This window comes from Limanda limanda, chromosome 18 (genome assembly GCF_963576545.1).
Source record: "Limanda limanda chromosome 18, fLimLim1.1, whole genome shotgun sequence".
Lineage (NCBI taxonomy): Eukaryota > Metazoa > Chordata > Actinopteri > Pleuronectiformes > Pleuronectidae > Limanda > Limanda limanda.
This window is the reverse complement of record NC_083653.1, coordinates 9202932-9227683: the sequence shown is the minus strand read 5'-3', so window position 1 is coordinate 9227683 and position 24752 is coordinate 9202932. Positions and strand designations below refer to the sequence as shown.

The following is a 24752-nucleotide window of genomic DNA, read 5'->3' as shown; positions in this document are numbered from 1 at the left end:
TTCTTTATTGCTATTTGTATTTCACTGCAAGAAAGGAGTGTTAATGATAACAACACCAGGTTAGGTTAGTGTGCCAGTTCCCAGCATGACCAACCCTGTTATTATCAGTACCAGGAAGGAAAGTTGCAGCGTTGAATGCAAATCAGGTCATTACCTGAGGCCCTGACCTGATTCAACCCCGAGAGTGGCTGATTACACAATAAATAATGGTTGAGTAGGGTCCCCATGCAGGTCACTTAAAGACCCAAAAGTTTCTGGAAACCGCCTTGCCAAAAGGCCACATCTCACCTTATCAGAGGAGTCCGGTCTTTGAGTACAAAGTCAGTACTTTTGAGTTAACACATGTAAACAGATGTGAACTAGTGCAGACAAAGCGACAGGACAAACCTTAGCAAATAAGTGTCATATCCTGGTGTAAAGGACTTCAAGCTGACGAAAAAAAAACAGAAACACAGGCTCCACCACCTTTGGACCGTGGCCTGCGCGCTAGTTCAGGCTGCCAATCAAGCTGCGCTGCTCCAATCATGTGACATTCCTCACTCTCCACAACCATCTATAATACAAATATTTAAGCAGAGAGAAATTTCCCATCATCCCCTTTGCTCGCTCTGCTGCTGCAGTATTGCCTCCAGTTGCTTCAGCCCCTCCACCACCCCAGCATCCACCTGTAGGCTACAAGAGGGTTACAAGTATTTGCTCATCACTCCCATCCTTCCTGTGTAACCATATGGGGGAGGGATTAAGTTGGAGCCTAGATGCCAAACACTAAACCTGTTCTGGTGCCATGAACGTTAGATGGTGTGTTGTCTGACTGAACTATTGTGAATGACAAATAGAGCTGTGGTCTTGGAAAAGTCAGAAAAAGGTTGGAGGGTTGTGAGGAGAAGTGGCAGAGAACAAGAAAACAGAGCACAGAGAGGGAAAGTCTGGACCGGATCCACTGAGTGACCATGGCTGAGTACAAGCTACAGGTGTCAACAGGTGACATGCCAAGTGCAGGAACATGGGATCATGTTTCTGTCACTCTAATTGGAAGTGACGGAGAGAGTGAGAAAACTGATCTGGACAACTTTGGCAAAGACCTCTGCACCGGGAAAGTAAGTTAAATCCACCTGCACGACACTCTCTAAAATGTATTAACAAGCAAATTTCACCCACTTGTTTTGTTTCGTAGGTTTACTCAAGGTGTGGTGTTTGTCCCACTTTCACCAGCCAGTTGCCATGTTTGCCTATATCTGTGTAACATTAAACCCAGCCCTTTTCAACAGATGTCGCACTTACTTTACTGTTTATATTTACATTAACTCTTACTTCCAGATTGGGACCTACACCGTGAAAACCAGTTCATCTCTGGGGAAAGTTCTGCTGGTCAAGGTGGAGAAGGATCCCCGTCTCTTTACCCTAGAAGACGAGTGGTACTGCTCCACCATAGAGGTGACGACTCCAGAGGGAGACGCCATTCTCTTCCCCTGTCACAGATGGATTTCCAGGGGAGAGTATGTGGAGCTGAGAGGAGGAAGAGGTCTGATATTATATTATTATTCATTTTACAGATCTTTTTTATTAAAGATTATATATTTTGGGGGGATATTAAATTTTCACATTTTATGACAGTTGAAATTTGACTGCTGTAACGTTCTTTTCACCTCGCAGCCATGAAGTTTTTTGAGGACGACCATCCCCTGTTGATTGAGCACCGGAAAAAAGAGTTGACACTTCAAAAGAGCTTGTACCAGTAAGTGTGCAGCACAGTAGGTCCTGTACCTAAAGATCCAGGCAGATCCGCTTTGAGACAATTTACATTTATGTAACGTTGTTCATTGATTTTTTTCAGGTGGAAGCCTCTCGCTGAAGGACTACTCCACATTAGCAGTTTTGAACATGAGTCTGAGCTCCCATCTGAAATCCGCTTCTCTAAGGCCAAACTGGACGAAATGCAAAACACAACCAAACGACTGTGGGTCAACTGTAGATAAAGATTTACAACACAAACAGGTTCCAATATACTCACGCTCTTTTTTTCTCTTGTCTTAAATAAGTGGATTGAAGTTCAAATTTAAGGGAATGGTCGGATCCATCAAAAAATGGGAAACTGTCGACCACCTGAAAAAACTCTTTAACTTCAAAAAGACACCAATGTCAGGTATTTCCTATTTTCCAGTACTTCAGATTAGATCATAGACTTCCTCAACAGAAATGTCATGTCCTCTCTGGTTTCACAAATCAGAGGTGGCTGTGGCTCAGTAGGTAGAGGTTGTCTTATTGACCAGAAGTTCAGTGGTCTAATCCCTGACATTTTTTTCAGAGTACGTTGCAGAGCACTGGAAGGAGGATGACTTTTACGGATCCCAGTTTCTGAACGGAATCAACCCCACTTTGATCAAGCGCTGCTCAGAGCTTCCCCGAAACTTCCCTGTCACAGAGGAGATGGTGAAGCCGTTCCTGGCTGAGGGCAGCAGTCTGAGGAGGGAGATTGGGGTAAGAAAGAAGAGCGATTAAAATAATCTTGTCTCGTCCTCAATCCTTGAATTGTTGATTCAGATTGAAATCAGCAATTTAACATTTGAAGAGTATTGTCAAAGTGATGCCATTTCTCTTTGAGCAACACTGACAGACAAAAACATGTTTTTATATCAAGCAGAGACAACAAACAACATAGAACACAATTTATCAGCAACAATTAATTTAAAACTCTGCCTCACCAGTGGTGACAAAGCCAAAAAGGACAGCACACATCACACCTTTTTCAAAATCTTGACACTCACTACTGGTATTGAAAAAAGACTATAGAATGTGTTAATGTGTAATACTGTTACTGGTGCAGAGAGTTATAAGTTAACTGGGTCACAGACCTACTGGTGAGCACATCCAAACACAATGACCCAAGAACCATTTAACCATTTACTAAGGTCACAATAGGTGGATGGACAATAAACAACAGTAATTAATTTATACTTACAAAATTATTAAATTATTAAAATATACAATAAGTTGCTTACATCCACAAAACCAACAAAGCATCTGAAATACATGTGGTTTTTGAAGCTGGGGGGAAGGACCCCTCAGATTTGTTGATATTTAATTTGGCTTTAATGTAGTGTTTTATAATTTATGGTTTAATTATACATATATTTAATTTCTTAACTTTGTTTGATTGCTGTCTTTTCCATTATTGATTGCTTTGGTATGCGTGAGTCTTTAAATCTTGATTTTTTTTGCATTTGTTTAGTTTGAAAGGTCTTATTTAAGGTTGATTGATCCATTGATTGATTACAAATCTGTGTTGCATCTTCATTCCTTCCCATACAGAAAGGCAATATATTCCTCTATGACCAAAAGAAGCTGGATGGAATCCCCACTTATGTCTACAATGGAGAATCTCTGACTGTGACTTCTGGTCTCTGTTTGTTCTACTTGAACCCACAAAACAAACTGATGCCAATTGCGATACAGGTATATTTAGATGAAAATCAAGTGTCGTCATTGAATCACATTATTTTCCACATTGCATTATTATTTTTATTAAATTTTTTCTAAAGGTCTGTAACACTTTTCAAACATTTTAAATAAAAAAAAATGTATTATATTCCAGCTGCATCAACAGCCCTCAGAGAAGAATCCCATCTTTCTGCCCAGTGACCTGGAGACCGACTGGCTGCTGGCCAAGATGTTTATCAAAAACGCAGATATGCTGGATCATGAAGCCGTCCATCACCTCATGAATACTCACTTCATGGGAGAGGTCTACAGTGTTGCCACTCTGCGCTGCTTCCCTGTGATTCATCCCCTCTACAAGGTACGACGACACAGCAGAGATCACTCTGCTCTTACCTGTTTATTTCTTTTGGATCTGAACTGATGTTTGACTGGTGTTATGGTTGTGTCTTCTCTTTGCTGATCGACACAGCCAGGATATGCTGTCTGCTGTGTATTTCCTTGTTATAAATATATCACACAACATTTTTTGTTGTAGATTCTGTGCCATTCTGGATGAAATAAGCATCTTACTTTGACGTTTAACATTTTCCCCTCTTTCTCTTCAGTTGTTGATTCCACACTTCAAGTCCACTCTCGACATAAACATTAGAGCCCGTACACGTCTAATGGGACCTGATGGGATCTTTAAAATAGTAAGGCTCTTTCACATATATAATACAAAGCGGGACTATTCTATTCATATTAAACTGTTGAAAAAATGTCTATCAAATTTACAACAACGTTATATTTGGCTAATGGTAAATATTTCTGTATTATTTATTATTAGAGTACATCTGGACTTGAAGGGATGATAGAGATCATGAGAAGGTCCCTCCGTGAAATGACCTACAGCTCTGTCTGTCTGCCAGAGAACATCATTGCACGAGGACTGGAGTCAATCCCCAACTACTACTACAGAGATGATGGATTGAAGCTATGGTCAATCATCAACAGGTAACTTCATATTTAGGTTATAAATATTGCAGATAAGTTCACTGATCTGTTTTGGTGTACCATGTAGGAGACAGGAATTAATGTATTTATACACTGCTGAGCTTTGGTGTTTTTTCTATTTTTATTTAAAAAATGGCATCAAAGCAGACACCAGCTGGTGGTGAATCCTTTGGAAGAAATGTTACATACTTTGCACTACGTGGCTGGTTGGAGAAACTCCAGGTGTCGATTGAAATGCCTTGGCCTCACTTTTGGGGAGCTGTCATGATATCCATGTTTAAATTCAGTTTGTGGGTTTTGATAGGGACTTCTTCAACATAATTATTCAGAATTCTATTGTTTTGTGTAAACCAGCTTTGTGAGGGCAGCAGTGGAGTACTACTATCCCTCAGACGCTGACGTCTGTAAAGACACAGAGCTGCAGGATTGGATCTGTGAGATATTCACCTACGGCCTCTTGGGAAACAAAGCCTCAGGTATTTAACCAATGTTCTGTATACAACATATTGTCTATAAAAAGTTTCCACTGCAATTGTGAATGCCGAACATTAACTTATGATGGTGGTGCTGCCGACAGGATTCCCAGACTGCTTTCATTCCATTGAGGAATTGATAAGATTCATCACCGTGGTCATCTTCACAGTGTCGGCTCAACATGCAGCAGTCAATAATGGACAGGTGAGGCAAGAGTGAACAGGTTAGGACACTGGAATATGTGCTGAGGTTTGTTTTCACATTTCAAATATATGGGACGAGTGGCAGATGTAGAATCTGCTTCTTCCACTTTCAGGTTTCATTTCCAACATTTCACTTTTTTTGTAACTTTAAATGACATTCAGTCGATTCAATTATTTTCACATCGAATTTGCCACACCTAATTACATGAAATAAAATAATACATAAATACAAAAATGTGTAATCATACATATGCATGTTGAAACTTCTCTCATCATCTAGTTTGACTACTACTTCTGGACGCCGAATGCCACCTTGATATTGCACAAACCTCCTCCGACCACCAAGGGGCAGTCAAGCATGGAGACAATTATGGAGACCCTCCCGAATGTTGGAGAGACTGTCACCATATCAGTGTTGATAAATCAACTTTCAGACGAATACAGTGATGTTGTAAGTTTTATTTAAATACTAATGCATTTGTGAATTCATTCTTGCATAATTGAATAAGAATTCATCATTTATTTCACCATGATAAACTCTGCCGCTGTAATATTTCTGTCTCGACTTTGTCAATGGCAGATTCCTTTGGGTCAATATCCTGAGAAAAGATTTGACGAGCCTGAGCTTACACAGGTGATTCTGGAGTTTCAAGCGGAGTTGTCATACCTCGGTGAAGAAATCGCAAAGAGAAACTCGCACCTTGAAGTGCCCTATGACTACCTGCTCCCGTCTCACATTGATAACAGCGTGTCTATTTGAGAAAGTCAGAGAGATCTATTCTGTATCATTAACCAACTGTATTTAATCCTGGGAGGTGTTTTTGTTTTGGGTAGGTGTTGCATGATGTGATTAAATATTTTTGTTATGTGGGTCTATGGTGTGGTAGTTCAGCAACAACTTAATTGATGGACGTAGAAAATAATAGCTTAAAAAATTCATTTGACTTTATCAAACAAAAAGGGGATATATAATTTAACTTTTTACTCTTTACTAACATTGAGTTTTAGCTTTTTCCATTCCTGCAATGGACATGATGGCAGAGATGAATTAGCTGTAAGAAAACGCACTGATGTTGTGTTTTGGGGAAATACATGAATTATTTGCTTAAACAATAAAGATAAAGATGTACTGTGTACAATTACTTCCTGTCACCTGTGTTCAACTTCGAATCCATTAAACTTGTAGTCGCTCAAATTTGCATCCTCCCTTTAGTTTCATGACATTATCAATTTATGTGCATCAGAAGTAAAGTTAATGACATGTTGAAACCATTATGCTAGGGCTCTTTATAATAAATACATCTGGACAGAGATGCATCAGACATTTTGGGAAGGTGAGGACACTTTTGGGAAAGTGGGGACATGTTGGGGGAAATTAAGACATGTTGTGGAAACCGAAGATATGTTGGGGAAGAAGACATTTTGGATAAAGCCAGGACATGTTGGGTTAGTGAGGACATATTGGGTAAAGTGAAGACATCCTGGGCATAGTGAGGGCATTTTAGGAACGTGAGGACATTTTGGTTAGGATAAGGGGCTCAGAAATGCATTATACCAATCTGTGTCCTCACTATGATAGAATTACAAACATTTGTGTGTGTGTTATATTTAGATGACACCAAACACTATTGACTCCACTGAATACTAACTGGGCTCTAAACGCGCTTAAATAACGTGCTATGTTAAACACCCGTGACCATGTTGTTCAGATTCGGGGACCACGTGCAGCTCTTGGTCCTGGGCTCTCGTGAGGAGATGGGTCGGTGGGACCCGGACAGAGCGATGCACATGAAGCCTGCACACGAGCTTCAATTCAGCAGCCTGGCTCTTTGACTTAACTGCACATCTACTTTTAAATATCAGTGGAGTTTTGTAATAAAAGTAACTCTTCGATGTATCAAATACTTCATTGCATGTAAAACATTCTAAATGCAAAATTATAAATATATTATTCTGCAAATATTAGTACATTATTATTGAATCTATAAAGGGAATTAGATCTAGACACTGCTAGGCTTCATCATACTTTCTTTTCAACTTGGTTTTTTGAACACTATCTGTTGTTTGTCGCTGACCAGCTGCTTCAAGTGAAAGAGCTCTGATCTCACTGTGAGTGTCTCGCTAAGCGAGTGAATGGCAGGGTGCCGGGGCCTGTGTGTGTGTCTGTGCACTGTCTGGGAGCCCACACACACACACACACACAAACACACGCACAAAAAGACACACAAACAAGCACACAAACACACCCACACACACATTTGCTCGCTCCTGGTAAATATGTGCGACATGCACAACACTGTACAGGGAGCCACTGCAGAGAGGCTGAAGAGCCGCTGGTTGCCGAACACTGGCTCCGGCGAAACAACGATTTGTTTTACTGTTCCGCAGTTAAAGAAATGCGGACGTCAAAACATCAGTTCGGCTGGAACATTAGTTCCGCCTCACATTTCCCCCTGCTGGTCGCGCGCCGCACATTTTATGCCTCCGACACAGTTTGATAATCGCTGCTGTAGATACATGCTGCACAACATCAGGAGACTACGTCCCCCTTCTCACTCAGAAGGTGGCGCAGGTTCTGGTCCAGTTCCTGGTCATCTCACGCCTAGACTGTTGCAACTCCCTCCTGGCAGGTCTACCTGCTAGTGCCGTACAACCTCTGCAGCTCATCCAGAATGCAGGCTGCCCGCATCCGTTTCAAACGGATCTAGTCCAGTCTACATCCAAGAAATGATCAAACGTTCCCCCCCTACCCTCACTCCACTCTGCATCTGCCACTCAGATTGTTGCTCCCTCACTGCGAGCTAAAAACTCAATCACAACTGTTTGCTGTCCTGGCTCATAAATGGTGGAATGAGCTCTCCAATGACATCAGGACATTAGAAAGCCTATACATCTTCCACAGTAAACTAAAAAACACAGTTGATCCGACTATACCTTGAATAAAAGTTTAAACTAAAAATTGAGTAGCATTTAAATGGCAATTACTTATAGCACTTTTTAGTTTGACTTTCTTGAAGAAATTATACTTTCTTCATTCTTGTTGTTCTGGGTTTGTACCCTCATGGTTAATACACGTATTGTAAGTCACTTTGGATAAAAATGTCTGCTAAATGTAATGTAATGCAATGCTTATGCAATGGTTAGGTTAGTGGGCTGGGTCCCAGCTTGACCAAACCTGTTTTACCAGGCAGGAATGTTGCAGCGCTATATGCAAATCAGGCTATTACCTGAGGCCCTGACCAGCCATAACGAGTGGCTGATTACATAAGAAATAACGATTGTGTAGGGTCCCCATGTAGGTCTCTTAAAGTTCCTTAAGTTTCTGGAAACACCCCTGTTAAGCGGTCACATCTCACCCTATCAGAGGTGTTCGGTCTCTGAGTACAAAGTCAGTTTGAGTTCAATTAACACATGTAAACAGAGGTTTGCTCGCACTGCTGCTGCAGTATTGCTACCAGTTGCTTCAGCCCCTCCAGCACCCTAGCATCCACCTGTAGGCTCCAATGGGGGGTTACAAGTATTTGCTCAACATTCCAATCCTTCCTGTGTAACCATATGGGGGAGTGAGCAAGTTGGATCGGAAGCCCAAACCTGTTCTGCTGCAATAAACGTTTGCCCGTGAGTTGTCTGACCGGAATATGTTTAAGGACCAAAAGAGGTGTGGTAATGTAAAGGTCTTAAATAGGGTTGAGGGTTGTGAGGAGAAGAGGCAGAGAGCAAGAAAACAGAGCACGGAGAGGAAAAATCTGGACCTGGTATTTTGCTAGTTTTTCTGGACCGGATCCACTGAGTGACCATGGCTGAGTACAAGCTTCAGGTGTCAACAGGTGACATGCCAAGTGCAGGAACATGGGATCATGTTTCTGTCACTCTAATTGGAAGTGACGGAGAAAGTGAGCAAACTGATCTGGACAACTTCGGCAAAGACCTCTGTACCGGGAAAGTAAGTTAAATTTACCTGCACGACACTCTAAAATGTATTAACAAGCAAAATTTCAACCACTTGTTTTGTTTCGTAGGTTAATTCAAGGTGTGTTGTTTCTCCCACTTTCACCAGCCAGCTGCCATGTTTGTCCATCTCTGTGTACTGGGAAATGTTTATTAGACTGGTAACATCAAACCCAACCCTTTTCAACAGATGTCGCACTTACTTCACTGTTTATATTGACATTAACTCTTACTTCCAGACTGGGATCTACATGGTGAAAACCAGTTCGTCTCTGGGGAAACTTCTGCTGGTCAAGGTGGAGAAGGATCCCCGTCTCTTTACCCGAGAAGACGAGTGGTACTGCTCCACCATAGAAGTGACAACTCCAGAGGGAGACGCCATTCTCTTCCCCTGTCACAGATGGATTTCCAGGGGAGAGTATGTTGAGCTGAGAGGAGGGAGAGGTCTGATATTGTATTATTATTCATTTGATAGATCTTTTTTATTAAACATTATATATTTTGGGGGGAGATTAAATCTTAAAATTGTTTGAAAGGTGAAATTTGTCTTCCTTAACGTTCTTTTCACTTCTCAGCCATGAAGTATTTTGAGGACGACCATCCACTGTTGATTGAACATCGGAAAAAAGAGCTGATGCTTAAAAAGAGCTTGTACCAGTAAGTGTGCAGCACAGTAGGTCCTGTACCTAAAGATCCAGGCAGGTCCGCTTTGAGACAATTTACTTTTATGTAACGTTGTTCCTTTGTTTTTTCAGGTGGAAGCCTCTAGCTGAAGGCCTACTCCACATAAGTGGTTTTGAAAATGCGTCTGAACTACCAGCTGAAATCCGCTTCTCTAAGGCCAAAACAGATGAAATGCAAGACACAACCAAACAACTGTGGGTCGACTGTTGATAAAGATTTACAACACAAACTGGTTTTAATATTCTCACGTTCTCTTTTCTCTTTCCCTTTTCCCTTGTCTTAAATAAGTGGAATGAAATTCCACTTCAAGGGAATGGTGGGATCCATCGAAAAATGGGAAAATTTCGACGACCTGAAAAGACTCTTTAACTTCCAAAAGACACCAATGTCAGGTATTTCCTGTTTTCCAGTACTTCAGATTAGATCATAGACTTCCCTCGACAAAAATGTCTTGTCCTGTCGGGTTTCACAAATAAGGTGTGGCTGTGGCTCAGCAGGTTGAGGTTGTCTTACTAATCAGAAGATCGGTGGTCTGATACCTGGCGTCTGGTGGCTGTGAATGTGACTGGAGAACCGCTGTAGAAATACAGTAACAAGTGGCTACATGTTAGGATGTGGGAGACGCAGAATTATCAGTTCACAAGTGATTTTACAGAAATTGGCAGATTGGTAATCATTTAAATCTCCAAAGCAGATTATTATGCACTTATATATGGACTAATTGCTGTAAACCACACATGTAAATTGACTAAGCCTACCTCCAAAGTTAAAACAATCATTCATATGTTATAATATATAGGCAAATGTTTCCAACATACTGCTCGATATCATGAAAAACAATGCACCTACAATGTGACCAACATTTATTTCGATGAACAGTTTTACTAAGGTTTTTGGAAAACTTTACGATGCACTGAAAAAATTAAATTGTATACTGTATAAGTATATATAAGATTGTAATAGTTAGAGCATTACATAATTGAAATTGTTTAGTTAACAGCTAACTACAGTTTATTTTCCCGCAGGCATCATTCCATATCCCTTGTTATGGTTGTTGCATCTCAAATTTCAACAAGGATATCTATTGAAATCAGCTGATAATGTGAAAACATTGCCTTCCTTTTCGTTAAATAAAAACTTCTGTCTTCTGGGGTTTTTATACAAATTAAAAATACATGAATTTTATATGAATAGGATCACGTTGTAGATCAAACCTGAGCAGATAAAACCTTATATCTCTGTTTCTTTTTTCTTCAGAGTACGTTGCAGAGCACTGGAAGGATGATGACTTTTACGGATCCCAGTTTCTGAACGGAATCAACCCCACTTTGATCAAGCGCTGCTCAGAGCTTCCCCGGAACTTCCCTGTCACAGAGGAGATGGTGAAGCCGTTCCTGGCTGAGGGCAGCAGTCTGCGGAGGGAAATTGCGGTAAGAAAGAAGAGAAATTAAAATAATTTTATCTCGTCCTCAATCCTTGAATCATTGATTCAGATCAAAAACAGAAATTTAACATTTTAAGATTATTGTCAAAGTGATGCCATTTCTCTTTGAGCAACACTGAGCGACAAATGCATGTTTTTATATCAAGCAGAGACAACAAACAACATCAAACACAATTAATCAGTGACAATTAATTTAAAACTCTGCCTCTCCAGTGGTGACAAAGCCTAAAGGATAATACACATCACACCTTTTTAGAAATCTTTACACTCGCTACTGGTATTGGAAAAGACTTGAAAAACGACTATAGAATGTGTTGATGTGTAATACTGTTACTGGTACAGATAGTTTAAAGTTGACTGGGTCACAGACCTACTGGTGAGAGCATCCAAACACATGGATCCAAGAACCATTTAACCATTTACCAAGGTTCCAATAGGTGGATGGATGAATGGATGATTTTTCTGTATGACAAACATTAATTGATTCATACTTATAAAATTATAAAATAAATAAAATATACATTAAGTTGCTTACATATATGAAACATCCACAACTAACAAAGCATCTGAAATACATGTGGTTTTTGAAGCAGGGGGGAAGACCCCTCAGATTTGTTAATATTTAGTTTAGGCTTAAATGTAGGGTTTCATGATTTATGGTTTAATTAAACATATATTTAATTTCTTAACTTTGTTTGATTGCTGTCTTTTCCATTATTGATTGCTTTGGTATGCGTTCGTCTTTAAATCTTAATTTTTTTTTAACTTATTTTCAATTCATATTTACCATCCTATGTTTTGTCAATCACCTGTAAAGCACTTTGAATGCATTAGTTTAGTTTGAAAGGTCTGATTTAAAGTTTATTGATCCACTGATTAATTACAAATCCGTGTTGCGTCTTGATTCCTTACCATACAGAAAGGCAATATATTCCTCTATGACCAAAAGAAGCTGGATGGACTCTCCACTTATGTCTACAATGGAGAATCTCTGACTGTGACTTCTGGTCTCTGTTTGTTCTACTTGAACATAGAAAACAAACTGATGGCAATTGCAATACAGGTATATTTATACGAAAATCAAGTGTCGTCATTGAATCACATTCTTTTCCAAATTACTTTATGGTTTTTCTTTAATTTTTGCAAAAGTCCTGTTTCACTCTTCAAACTTCAAAGTAAATGTTTTTCGTCACATTCCAGCTGCATCAACAGCCCTCAGAGAAGAATCCAATCTTTCTGCCAAGTGACCTGGAGACAGACTGGCTGCTGGCTAAGATGTTTATCAAAAACGCAGATATGCTGGATCATGAAGCCGTCCATCACCTCATGAATACTCACTTCATGGGAGAGGTCTACACTGTTGCCACTCTGCGCTGCTTCCCAGTGATTCATCCCCTCTACAAGGTACGACGACACAGCAGAGATCACTCTGCTCGTACATGTGTTTTTCTTTTGGATCTGGACTGATGTTTCACTGGTATTTAAGGTTTTTGTTCATGAGTTGAGGGAAACCTGTTTTGTTATGGTTGTGTCTTCTCTTTGCTGATCAACACAGCCAGGATGGTCTGTCTGCTGTTTATTTCCTTGTTTGTTATAAATACATCACACAAAAACTACCGGACAGATTTAGTTGGTGTGAAGGATATAGTATGGGTCAGGGAAGAACCCATTTTTGTTGTAGATTCTGTGCCATTCTGGCTGAATTAGCATCTTAACTTGACATTTAAAATGTTCCTCTCTTTCTCTTCAGCTGTTGATTCCACACTTCAAGTCCACTCTTGACATAAACATTAGAGGCCGTGTCAGTCTAATGGGACCTAATGGGATGTTTGAAAAAGTAAGGCTCTTCACATATATAATACAGTCAAAGCCGGACTATTCTATTCATCTTGAACTGTTGAAAAACTGAATTTCTATAAGATTTACAACAAAGCTATATTTGTCTAATGGAAAATATTTCTGGATAATTTATTATTAGAGTACAGCTGGAGTTGAGGGGATGATAGAGATCATGAGGAGGTCCCTCCGTGAAATGACCTACAGCTCCGTCTGTCTGCCAGAGAACATCGCTGCACGAGGACTGGAGTCAATCCCCAACTACTTCTACAGAGATGATGGATTGAAGCTGTGGTCCATCATAGACAGGTAACTTTAAATTTAGGTAATAAATATTGTAGATAAATTCAATAATCTGTTTTACAACGAGCAGCTTGTCTTCAGTAAAGAAGTGGTGCAGCATGTATGAGACAGGAATTAATGTTTTAATACTCTGCTGAGATTTTTTTTTTTTCATTTTGTATTAAAATGTCATCAAAGCAACCACTAGCTGGCGGTGAATCCTGTGGAAGAGTATTACACACTTCTTTTTTCCGAATTCTTCCACATAATTACTCAGAATCCCATTTTTTTGTATCAACCAGCTTTGTGAGGGCAGCAGTGGAGTACTACTATCCCTCAGACGCTGACATCTGTAAAGACACAGAGCTGCAGGATTGGATCTGTGAGATATTCACCTACGGCCTCTTGGGAAACAAAGCCTCAGGTATTTAACCAATGTTCTGCATACAACATATAGTCTATAAAAAATGTCCGATGCAAATTGTGAATGCCAAACATTAACTAATGATGGTGGTGCTGCCGACAGGATTCCCACACTGCTTTCATTGCATTGAGGAATTGATAAGATTCATCACCATGGTCATCTTCACAGTGTCCGCTCAACACGCAGCAGTCAATAATGGACAGGTGAGGCAAGAGTGAATAAGTTAGGACACTGGAATATGTGCTGAGGTTTGTTTTCACATTTCAAATATATGGGACGAGTGGCAGATGTAGAATCTGCTTCTTCCACTTTCAGGTTTCATTTCCTACATTTACATAACTTTTTTTGTAACTTTTAATGAGATTCAGTCGATTCAATTATTCAGACATCAAAATTGCCAAACCTAACTACATGAAATAAAATAATACATAAATACAAAAATGTTGAATCATACATTACATCCATGTTGAAACTTCTCTCATCATCTAGTTTGACTACTACTTCTGGATGCCGAATGCCACCTTGATATTGCACAAACCTCCTCCGACCACCAAGGGGCAGTCAAGCATGGAGACAATTATGGAGACCCTCCCGAATGTTGGAGAGACTGTCGCCATATCAGTGTTGATAAATCAACTTTCAGATGAATACAGTGATGTTGTAAGTTTTATCTAAATATTAATGCATTTATTAATTCATACTTGTATAATTGAATAAGAATGTCATTTTTTCCACCATGATAAACTCTGCCGCTTTAATATTTCTGTCTCGACTTTGTCATTGGCAGATTCCTTTGGGTCAATATCCTGAGACAAGATTTGACGAGCCTGAGCTTACACAGGTGATTCTGGAGTTTCAAGCGGAGTTGTCAAAACTCGGTGAAGAAATCGCAAAGAGAAACTCGCAGCTTGAAGTTCCCTATGACTACCTGCTCCCTTCTCGCATTGAGAACAGCGTGTCTATTTGAGAAAGTCAGAGAGATCTATTCTGTATCATTAACCAACTGTATTTCATCCTGGGAGGTGTTTTTGTTGTGGGTAGGTGTTGCATGATTTGATAAAATATTTGTGTTATGTGGGCCTGTGGTGTAGTTGAGCAACAACTTAATTGATGGACGTAGGAAATAATAGCTTAAATTCCTTTGACTTTATTAAACAAAAAGGTGATATATAATTTAACTTTTTACTCTTTACTAACATTGAGTTTAAGCTTTTTCTATTCCTGTAATGGTGTGTAATTTGATGGATGTAGGAAATAATTCCTTATTTGGCGGTGTCTTACTGCTGTGACCTTGACAAACTGTGTATGCCCATTCGGTAATGTTTCCTACTGCAACAGCAACCGGACACAGCAGATAGACAGATGATGATTTCATGTCATTTTTTCATGTTATGTTTTCTGAAACGCCTCTGTATAAGAATTGGCTTTTTAGGACTTTGAGGCAGTTCAACTTTGAGCACCCTTGCTAGTTGGTTAACCTCTGCATAGCTTCCTATTAAAGACTCAAAGGCAACTCCAGTCTGAGAATCTCATTATTTCAAATCTCAAGATGAATTTCCATCACAAGCTCATATTTGCAACCTCCTTTTAGTTTTATAACATCTTGCGTGATTTATCAATTAATGTCCATCAGAAGTGCATGACTGATTGTTACGGTTTAGATGCAGAGATGGACCCAAATGCAGAGATTATAAAGTAAAAGGTAAATTAATTAAATAAGTTATTTAACAAAACAAACAAAACAGTAACACTAACAGGTAACAAACAAAACATGAGGCTTACGCAGGGATACAAAGCTCAGGAGATGAGGACAGCACCATGGAAGACAGGAGGGTAGATGAACAAACACCGCAGGAAACACAGACAATCCAACAGAGGACAAAGGGAAGACAGAGGCTTAAATACACAGGGAAGGCAGGGGCAATTGAACACAGGTGAAACACATGAGGGCAGGGCTGACAATCACAGAGAGGAAGTGAAGACGGAGACAACACACAAGGAACAGAGACTACAAAATAAAACAGGAAACAGAAACAGGGTGTGCAAACATGAAAACAACTAGAACACACACAATAGAGATTTACTAAACAGAAAACACTTTTACAATTAAACTTAAATTGCCAGACTGTTACACTGATGCACATGTTGAAACCATTATGTTAGGGCTCTTTATAATAAATACATTGGGACAGTGCAGACATGTTGGGTAAAGCTGAGACATGTTGGGCAAAGTGACGACATGTTGGGGGAAATTAAGACATGTTGTGGAAACTGAAAACATGTTGGGGAAGATGACATTTTGGATAAAGTGAGGACACTTTGGGTATGAGAGGACATTTTGGTTAGGATAAGGGGCCAGAAAATGCAGTATACCAATCTGTGTCCTCACTAAGATAGAATTACAAACATTTGTGTGTGTGTTATATTTAGATGACACCAAACACTATCGACTCCACTGAGTACTAACCGCGCTATAATCTAACAGGGGCTAAAATAACCGTGCCGTGCCGTGTTAGACACCATGTTGTTCAGATTCGGGGTCATTCTTGCTCCGGACGTGCAGCTCTTGGTCCTGGGCTCTCGTGAGGAGATGGGTCGGTGGGACCCGGACAGAGCGGTGCACATGAAGCCCGCACACGAGCTTCAATTCAGAAACCTGACCCTTTGACTTCACCGCACATCTACTTTTAAATATCAGTGGAGTTTTGTCATAAAGGTACCTCTTCGAAGTATCAAATATTTCATTGCATGTAAAACATTCTACATGCAAAATTATAAATATATTATTCTGCAAATATTAGTACATTATTATTGAATCTATAGAGGAAATTTGATCTAGACACTGCTAGGCTTCATCATACTTTCTTTTCAACTTGGTTTGTGAACACTATCTGTTGTTTGTCCCTGACCGGCTGCTTCAAGTGAACGAGCTCTGATCTCACTGTGAGTGTTTCTCTAAGCGAGTGAATGAGGGCGGGGCACAGTGGCGGGGCCTGTGTGTGTGCGGTGTCTGGGAGCGCGCACCCACCCACACACACACAAACACACGCACAAAAAGCACACAAACACAACCACACACACTTCGCCTGCTCCTGGAAAATATGTGCGACATGCACAACAATGCACAGGGAGTCACTGCAGAGGGGCTGTAAAGCCGCATGCAGCTTCAGAGCCGCGGGGTGCTGACCCCTGGCTCCGGCGAAACAACAATTTGTTTACTGTTCTGCTGTTAAAAAGATGCGGCCAACAAAACAATAGTTCGGCAATAACATTAGTTCCGCCTCACATTTCCCCCTGCTGGTCGCGCGCCGCACATTTTATGCCTCCGACACAGTTTGATAATCGCTGCTTTAGATAGATGCTGCACAACATCAGGAGACTACGTCCCCTTCTCAATCAGAAGGTGGCGCAGGTTCTGGTCCAGGCCCTGGTCATCTCACGCCTAGACTGTTGCAACTCCCTCCTGGCAGGTCTACCTGCTAGCACCGTCCGACCTCTGCAGCTCATCCAGAATGCAGCGGCTCGACTGGTCTATAACATACCCAAATTCACTCACACTACTCCTCTCCTCCGCTCCATTTACTGGTTACCAGTGGCTGCAGTCTACATCCAAAACATGATCAGACGTTACACCCCATCCCGTTCACTCTGCATCTGCCAATCAGCTTGTTGCTCCCTCACTGCGAGCTAAACTCACAACTGTTTACTGTCCTGGCTCCTAAATGGTGGAATGAGCTCCCCAATGACATCAGGACAGCAGAAAGTCTATACATCTTCCACCTTACACTAAAAACACACCTGATCCGACTATACCTTGAATAAAAGTTTAAACTAACAATTTAGTAGCACTTAAATGGCACTTACTTATAGCACTTTGTAGTTTGGCTTTCTTGATTCTTGTTGTTCTGGGTTTGTACCCTCATGGTTGATACACTTATTGTAAGTCACTTTGGATAAAAAAGTCGCATAAATGTAAAGTAATGCAATGCAAGGTTAGGTTAGTGTGCTGGGTCCCAGCATGTCCAACACTGTTATTATCAGTACCAGGCAGGAATGTTGCAGCGCTGAAGGCAAATCAGGTTATAACCTGAGGCCCTGACCTCATTCCACCCCAAGAATGGCTGATTACATAAGAAATAACTGTTGTGTAGGGTCCCCATACAGGTCTCTTAAAGTCCCCACAAACACAGGTTCAACCACCTATGGAAAGCGCCTGCAAGCTAGTTCAGGCTTCCAATTCGAGCTGCGCTGCTCCAATCATGTGACATACATCATTTGACATACCCCACTCTCCACAACCATGTATAATACACACCCACCTTATCGGGTGGTCTATTTAAGCTGGGGACATTTTCCATCATCCCCTTTGCTCGCACTGCTGCTGCAGTATTGCAACCAGTTGCTTCAGCCCCTCCACCATCCCAGCATCCACCTGTAGGCTCCAACAGGGTTACAAGTATTTGCTCAACATTCCAATTCTTCCTGTGTAATCATATAGGGGAGTGATTAAGTTGGAGCCTAGATGCCAAACACTAAACCTGTTCTGTTGCAATAAACGTCAGATTGTGAGTTGTCTGACTGAACTTATTTTAATGACCAAAAGAGGTGTGGTCTTGTAAATATCTTAAATAGGGTGCAGGGTTGTGAGGAGAAGAGGCAGAGATCAAGAAAACAGAGCACAGAGAGGGAAAATCTGGACCCGGTATTTTGTTAGTTCTTCTGGACCGGATCCACTGAGTGACCATGGCTGAGTACAAGCTTCAGGTGTCAACAGGTGACATGCCAAGTGCAGGAACATGGGATCATGTTTCTGTCACTCTAATTGGAAGTGACGGAGAGAGTGAGAAAACTGATCTGGACAACTGGGGTAGAGACTTCTGCACCGGGAAAGTAAGTTGAATCTACCTGCACGACACTCTAAAATGTATTAACATACTAAAGGATAGTACATCCACAAGGTGACCAGGCCTTTCCTGTCAGGGCTTCTACTCTCTGGATCAATATCCTTGAGGTGGTCAGTCCAACAAACTCCTTATACTCTTTTAAATCTCTCATAAAGGCCCATTTCTACTGGTTCGCTTTCTCCCTGGTCCAGATTTTTCTGTCTATTTGAATCATTCCTTATTTTATCTTACATAGTTTCTACCTAATCAAAATTTGATCAACACCAATTTTTCAGTTAAGATGAGCAGATTTCTGCTAGAACAAATCAATTACATTTTTGTGGATCACATCTATCATCTGAAAAAATCTACCATGTTTCAGCAAATTTCAACCACTTGTTTTGTTTCGGTGTGGTGGTTGTCCCACTTTCACCAGCCAGCTGCCATGTTTGTCTATCTCTCTGTACTGGGAAACGCTTGTGAGACTGATAACATCAAACCCAACCCTTTTCAACAGATGTCACACTTACTTCACTGTTTATATTTACATTAACTCTTACTTCCAGACCGGGACCTACACGGTGAAAACCAGTTTGTCTCTTGGGAAACTTCTGCTGGTCAAAGTGGATAAGGATCCCTTTCTCCTTTTCCAAGAAGACGAGTGGTACTGCTCCACCATCGAGGTGACGACTCCAGAGGGAGTTGCCATGCTCTTCCCCTGTCACAGATGGATTTCCAGGGGAGAGTATGTGGAGCTGAGAGGAGGGAGAGGTCTGATTTTTCATTATAATTAATTGTATAGATCTTTTTTATTAAACATTCTATATTTTTTTGGGGATATTAAATCCTCAAATTTTTTGACAGTTGAAATTTGTCTTCCTTAACGTTCTTTTCACTTCTCAGCCATGAAGTCTTTTGAGGATGACCATCCACTGTTGATTGAACATCGGAAAAAAGAGCTGACTCTTCGAAAGAGCTTGTACCAGTAAGTGTGCAGCACAGTACGTCCTGTACCTAAAGATCCAGGCATGTCCGCTTTGAGACAATTTACTTTTATGTAACTTTGTTCATGCAAGTAATTTTTTTTCAGGTGGAAGCTTCTAGCTGAAGGACTACTCCACATTAGCAGTTTTGAACATGCGTCTGAACTACCAGCTGAAATCCGCTTCTCTAAGGCCAAAGTGGACGAAATTGAAGATGCAAACAAACAACTGTGGGTCAACTGTAGATACAAATTTTCAACACAAACTGGTTCCAATATACTCACGCTCTTTTTTTCTCTTTCCCTTTTCGCTTGTCATAATTAAGTGGAATGAAGTTCCACTCTGAGGGAATGGTCGGATCCACCGAAAAATGGAAAAATCTCGACGACCTGAAAAGACTCTTTAAATTGCAAAAGACACCAATGTCAGGTATTTCCTATTTTCCAGTAAGATTAGATCATAGATTTCCTCCACAGAAATATGTTGTCCTCTCTGGTTTCACAAATCAGAGGTGGCTGTGGCTCAGCAGGTAGAGGTTGTCTTACTTATCAGAAGTTCCATGGTCTGATACCTGGCGTCTTGTGGCTGTGAATGTGACTGGAGAACCGCTGTAGAAATACAGTAACAAGTGGCTACATGTTAGGATGTGGGACACAATTGTGAGACACAATTATCAGTTCACAAGTGATCTAACAGAAATTGGCAGATTGGTAATCATTTAAATCTCCAAGGCTGAAATTATACAGCCTATATATGGACATTGCTGTAAACCACACATGTGAATTGACTAAGCCTACATCCAAAGTAAAAACAATTATTTATACGTTATAATATACAGGGTAAATGTTTCCAACATACTGCCCGATATCATGAAAAATAATGCACCTACGATGTGACAAACATTTATATTATGAACAGTTGCATTTAGGTGCACTGAAAAAAGAAAATTGGATACAGTATATATGTATTTATAACATTGTCATAGTTATCAAGCATTAAATAATTGAAATTGTTAAGTAAACATCTAACGACAGTTTATTTTCCCACAGGCACAGGCATCATTCCACATCCCTTGTTATGGTTGTTGCATCTCAAATTTCAACAAGGAAATCTATTGAAATCAGCTGATAATGTTGAAAACATTTTCTTCTTTTTCGTAAAATAAAAACTTATGTCTTTTGTTTTTTTTATACACATTAAAAAAAACATGAATTTTATATGAATAGGATCATGTCGTACATCAAACCTGAGCAGATTAAACCTTATATCTCTGTTTCTTTTTTTTCAGAGTACGTTGCAGAGCACTGGAAGGAGGATGACTTTTACGGATACCAGTTTCTGAACGGAATCAACCCCACTTTGATCAAGCGCTGCTCAGAGCTTCCCCAAAACTTCCCTGTCACAGAGGAGATGGTGAAGCCATTCCTGGCAGAGGGCAGCAGTCTGAGTAGGGAAATTGTGGTAAGAAAGAAGAGAAAATGAAATAATCTTTTCTCATCCTCAATCCTTGAATCATTGATTCAAATTGAAAACAGCAATGTAACATTTGTTATCGTGATGCAATTTCTCTTTGAGCAACATTGAGAGACAAATGCATGTTTTTGTAACAAGCAGAGACAACAAACAACATCGAACACAATTTATTAGCGACAATTAATTTAAAACTCTGCCTCACCAGTGGTGACAAAGCCCAAAAGGACAGTACACATCACATCTTTTTTAAGTCTTTACACTGGCTACCTGTTAGTATTGAAAAAGACTATAGAATGTGTTAATGTGTAATACTGTTACTGGTACAGATAGTTTAAAGTTGACTGGGTCACAGACTTACTGGTGAGCACATTCAAACACAGGGATCCAAGAACCATTTAACCATTTACCAAGGTCACAATAGGTGGATGGAAGATAAACAACTGTTATTAATTCATAGAAATAAAGATTATAAAATAAATAAAATATAAATTAAGTTGCTTACATATGTGAAACATCCACAAAACCAACAAAGCATCTGAAATGCATGTGGTTTTTGAAGCTGGAGGGAAAGACCCCTCAGATTTGTTGATATTTAGTTTGGCTTTAATGTAGTGTTTTATAATTTATGGTTAATTTAATTTCTTAACTTTGTTTGATTGCTGTCTTTTTTCCATTATTGATTGCTTTGGTATGCGTTAGTCTTTAAATCTTAACATCTTCGTACTTCTTTTCAATTAATTTCTACCATCCTATGTTTTGTCAATCACCTGTAAAGCACTTTGAATTTGTTTAGTTTGAAAGGTCTGATTTAAGGTTGATTGATCCATTGATTATTTACAAATCTGTGTTGCATCTTGATTCCTTTCCATACAGAAAGGCAATATATTCCTCTATGACCAAAAGAAGCTGGATGGAATCCCCACAAAAGTCTACAATGGAGAATCTCTGACTGTGACTCCTGGTCTCTGTTTGTTCTACTTGAACCCAGAAAACAAACTGATGCCAATTGCAATACAGGTATATTTAGATGAAAATCAAGTGTGCTCATTGAATCATATTATTTTCCACATGGCATAATTACTTGTATTACATTTTTTCAATAGTCTGTTTCAATTTTCAAACATTTAAAAGTCAATATTTTGTCATCACATTCCAGCTGCATCAACAGCCCTCAGAGAAGAATCCCATCTTTCTGCCCAGTGACCTGGAGACGGACTGGCTGCTGGCCAAGATGTTTATCAAAAACGCAGATTCACTTGATCATGAAGCCGTCCATCACCTCATGAATACTCACTTCATGGGAGAGGTCTACAGTGTTGCCACTCTGCGCTGCTTCCCTGTGATTCATCCCCTCTACAAGGTTTGATGACACAGCTGAGATCACTCTGTTCATCAGTGTGTTTTTCTTTTGGATCTGAACTGATGTTTGACTGGTATTTAAGGTTTTTGTTCGTGAGTTGAGGGAAACCTGTTTTGTTATGGTTGTGTCTTCTCTTTGCTGATCAACACAGCAAGGGTGTGTTGCTGTTTATTTCCTTGTTTGTTATAAATATATATCAGAAAAACTACCCGAAAGATTAAGTTGGTGAGAAGGATATAGTATGGGTCAGGGAAGAACCCATTAGTTGTTGTAGATTCTGTGCTATTCTGGCTGAAATTAGCATCTTAACTTGACGTTTAAAATTTTCCCCTCTTTCTCTTTAGCTGTTGATTCCACACTTCAAGTCTACTTTCGACATAAACGTTAGCGCCCGTACAAGTCTAATGGGCCCTAATGGGATCAATGGAAAAGTGAGGCTCTTTCACACATGTAATACAAAGCCGGACTATTCTATTCACCTTGATCTGTTGAAAAACTGAATTTCTATGAGATTCACAACAAAGTTATATTTGTCTAATCATACATATTTCTGAATAATTTATTATTAGACTTCAGCTGGAGATGAGGGGATGACAGAGATGATGAGAAGGTCCCTCCGTGAAATGACCTACAACTCCGTCTGTCTGCCAGAGAACATCGTTGCACGAGGAATGGAGTCAATCCCCAACTACTACTACAGAGATGATGGATTGAAGCTGTGGTCCATCATCAACAGGTAATAATGTATTTATTCTGCTTAGATTTGTTTTTTAATTTTTGCGCCTGTCACATATTAGATACGTCATCAAAGCAGCCACTAGCTGGTGGTGAATCCTGTGGAAGAATTTAACATACTTTGCACTAGGTGGCTGGTTGGAGAAACTCCAGGTGTCGATTGAGATGCTTTGGCCTCACTTTTGGGGAGCTGTCATGATATCCATGTTTAATTTCAGTCTGTGGGTTTTAATAGGGACTTCTTTTTTCCCACATTCTTCCACATAATTACTCAGAATTCTATTGTTGTGTGTAAATCAGCTTTGTGAGGGCAGCAGTGGAGTACTACTATCCCTCAGACGCTGACGTCTGTAAAGACACAGAGCTGCAGGATTGGATCTGTGAGATATTCATCTACGGCCTCTTGAGAAACTATGCCTCAGGTTTTTAACCCGTGTTCTGTATTCAACATATAGTCCAATGTCCAATGCAAATTGTGAATGCCAAACATTAACTAATGATGGTGGTGCCGCCAACAGGATTCCCACACTGCTTTCATTCCATTGAGGAATTGATAAGATTCATCACCATGGTCATCTTCACAGTGTCGGCTCAACATGCAGCAGTCAATAATGGACAGGTGAGGCAAGAGTGAAAAAGTTAGGACACTGGAATATGTACTGAGGTTTGTTTTCACATTTAAAATATATGGGACATGTGGCAGATGTGTAATCTGCTTCTTCCACCATGAGGTTTAATTTCCCAGATTTACATCACTTTTTTGTATTTTTTAATGAGATTCATACGAATCAATTATTTTGACATCAAATTTGCCACAACATAACTACATGAAAATAAAATAATGCATCAATACAAAAATGTTTAATCATACATTACATGCATGTTGAAATTTCTCTCATCATCTAGTTTGACTACTACTTCTGGACACCGAATGCCACATTGATATTGCACAAACCTCCTCCGACCACCAAGGGGCAGTCAAGCATGGAGACAATAATGGAGACCCTCCCGAATGTTGGAGAGACTGTTGTCATATCAGTGTTAATAAATCGACTTTCAGGCAAATACAGTGGTGCTGTAAGTTTTATTTAAATATTAATGCATTTGTTAATCCATACTTGTATAATTGAATAAGAATTTGTCATTTTTTCCACCATGATAAACTCTGCCACTTTAATATTTCTGTCTCGACTTTGTCATTGGCAGTTTCCTTTGGGTCAATATCCTGAGAAAAGATTTGACGAGCCTGAGCTTACACAGGTGATTCTGGAGTTTCAAGCGGAGTTGTCAAAACTCGGTGAAGAAATCGCAAAGAGAAACTCGCAGCTTGAAGTTCCCTATGACTACCTGCTCCCTTCTCGCATTGAGAACAGCGTGTCTATTTGAGAAAGTCAGAGAGATCAATTCTGTATCATTAACCAACTGTATTTCATCCTGGGAGGTGTTTTTGTTGTGGGTAGGTGTTGCATGATTTGATAAAATATTTGTGTTATGTAGGTCTGTGGTGTGGTTGTTCAGCAACAACTTAATTGATGGACGTAAGAAATAATTCCTTATTTGGCAGTGTCTCAGTGCTCTGACCTTGACAAACA

General features: G+C 40.0%; 3 protein-coding genes across 3 annotated transcripts; all 3 read left to right on the top strand.

Moving 5' to 3' along the window:
• Nucleotides 1-897: 897 nt before the first annotated feature.
• On the top strand, nucleotides 898-6257 carry LOC133024632 (hydroperoxide isomerase ALOXE3-like). Its single transcript, XM_061091793.1, has 14 exons — nucleotides 898-1097; nucleotides 1318-1522; nucleotides 1654-1735; nucleotides 1835-1957; nucleotides 2040-2143; nucleotides 2306-2478; nucleotides 3310-3453; nucleotides 3593-3796; nucleotides 4044-4130; nucleotides 4265-4431; nucleotides 4786-4907; nucleotides 5009-5109; nucleotides 5389-5559; nucleotides 5689-6257. Exons 1-14 carry the CDS (start codon nucleotides 951-953, stop codon nucleotides 5866-5868), a joined length of 2010 nt encoding a protein of 669 aa, XP_060947776.1. The 5' UTR covers nucleotides 898-950; the 3' UTR covers nucleotides 5869-6257.
• Nucleotides 6258-8904: 2647 nt separating this feature from the next.
• On the top strand, nucleotides 8905-14693 carry LOC133024613 (polyunsaturated fatty acid lipoxygenase ALOX15B-like). Its single transcript, XM_061091770.1, has 14 exons — nucleotides 8905-9051; nucleotides 9296-9500; nucleotides 9632-9713; nucleotides 9812-9934; nucleotides 10029-10132; nucleotides 10998-11170; nucleotides 12104-12247; nucleotides 12385-12588; nucleotides 12935-13021; nucleotides 13163-13329; nucleotides 13605-13726; nucleotides 13829-13929; nucleotides 14216-14386; nucleotides 14514-14693. Exons 1-14 carry the CDS (start codon nucleotides 8905-8907, stop codon nucleotides 14691-14693), a joined length of 2010 nt encoding a protein of 669 aa, XP_060947753.1.
• A 3776-nt stretch (nucleotides 14694-18469) lies between these two features.
• Nucleotides 18470-24546, top strand: LOC133024598 (hydroperoxide isomerase ALOXE3-like). Its single transcript, XM_061091749.1, has 14 exons — nucleotides 18470-18616; nucleotides 19176-19380; nucleotides 19513-19594; nucleotides 19700-19822; nucleotides 19918-20021; nucleotides 20881-21053; nucleotides 21939-22082; nucleotides 22222-22425; nucleotides 22770-22856; nucleotides 22995-23161; nucleotides 23461-23582; nucleotides 23679-23779; nucleotides 24067-24237; nucleotides 24367-24546. Exons 1-14 carry the CDS (start codon nucleotides 18470-18472, stop codon nucleotides 24544-24546), a joined length of 2010 nt encoding a protein of 669 aa, XP_060947732.1.
• Nucleotides 24547-24752: the final 206 nt, after the last annotated feature.

Bases quoted from the DNA above. Each gene is read 5' to 3' on its own strand.
- LOC133024598 (XM_061091749.1), top strand. From the start codon at position 18,470: ATGGCTGAGTACAAGCTTCAGGTGTCAACAGGTGACATGCCAAGTGCA. The intron at 19,381-19,512 runs GTCTGATTTTTC...TTCACTTCTCAG, and splicing joins GGAGCTGAGAGGAGGGAGAG to CCATGAAGTCTTTTGAGGAT. The intron at 23,780-24,066 runs GTGAGGCAAGAG...CTCATCATCTAG, and splicing joins CAGCAGTCAATAATGGACAG to TTTGACTACTACTTCTGGAC.
- LOC133024632 (XM_061091793.1), top strand. From the start codon at position 951: ATGGCTGAGTACAAGCTACAGGTGTCAACAGGTGACATGCCAAGTGCA. The intron at 1,958-2,039 runs GTGGGTCAACTG...GTCTTAAATAAG, and splicing joins CAAAACACAACCAAACGACT to TGGATTGAAGTTCAAATTTA. The intron at 2,479-3,309 runs GTAAGAAAGAAG...CTTCCCATACAG, and splicing joins GTCTGAGGAGGGAGATTGGG to AAAGGCAATATATTCCTCTA.
- LOC133024613 (XM_061091770.1), top strand. From the start codon at position 8,905: ATGGCTGAGTACAAGCTTCAGGTGTCAACAGGTGACATGCCAAGTGCA. The intron at 9,052-9,295 runs GTAAGTTAAATT...TCTTACTTCCAG, and splicing joins AAGACCTCTGTACCGGGAAA to ACTGGGATCTACATGGTGAA. The intron at 13,330-13,604 runs GTAACTTTAAAT...TGTATCAACCAG, and splicing joins CTGTGGTCCATCATAGACAG to CTTTGTGAGGGCAGCAGTGG.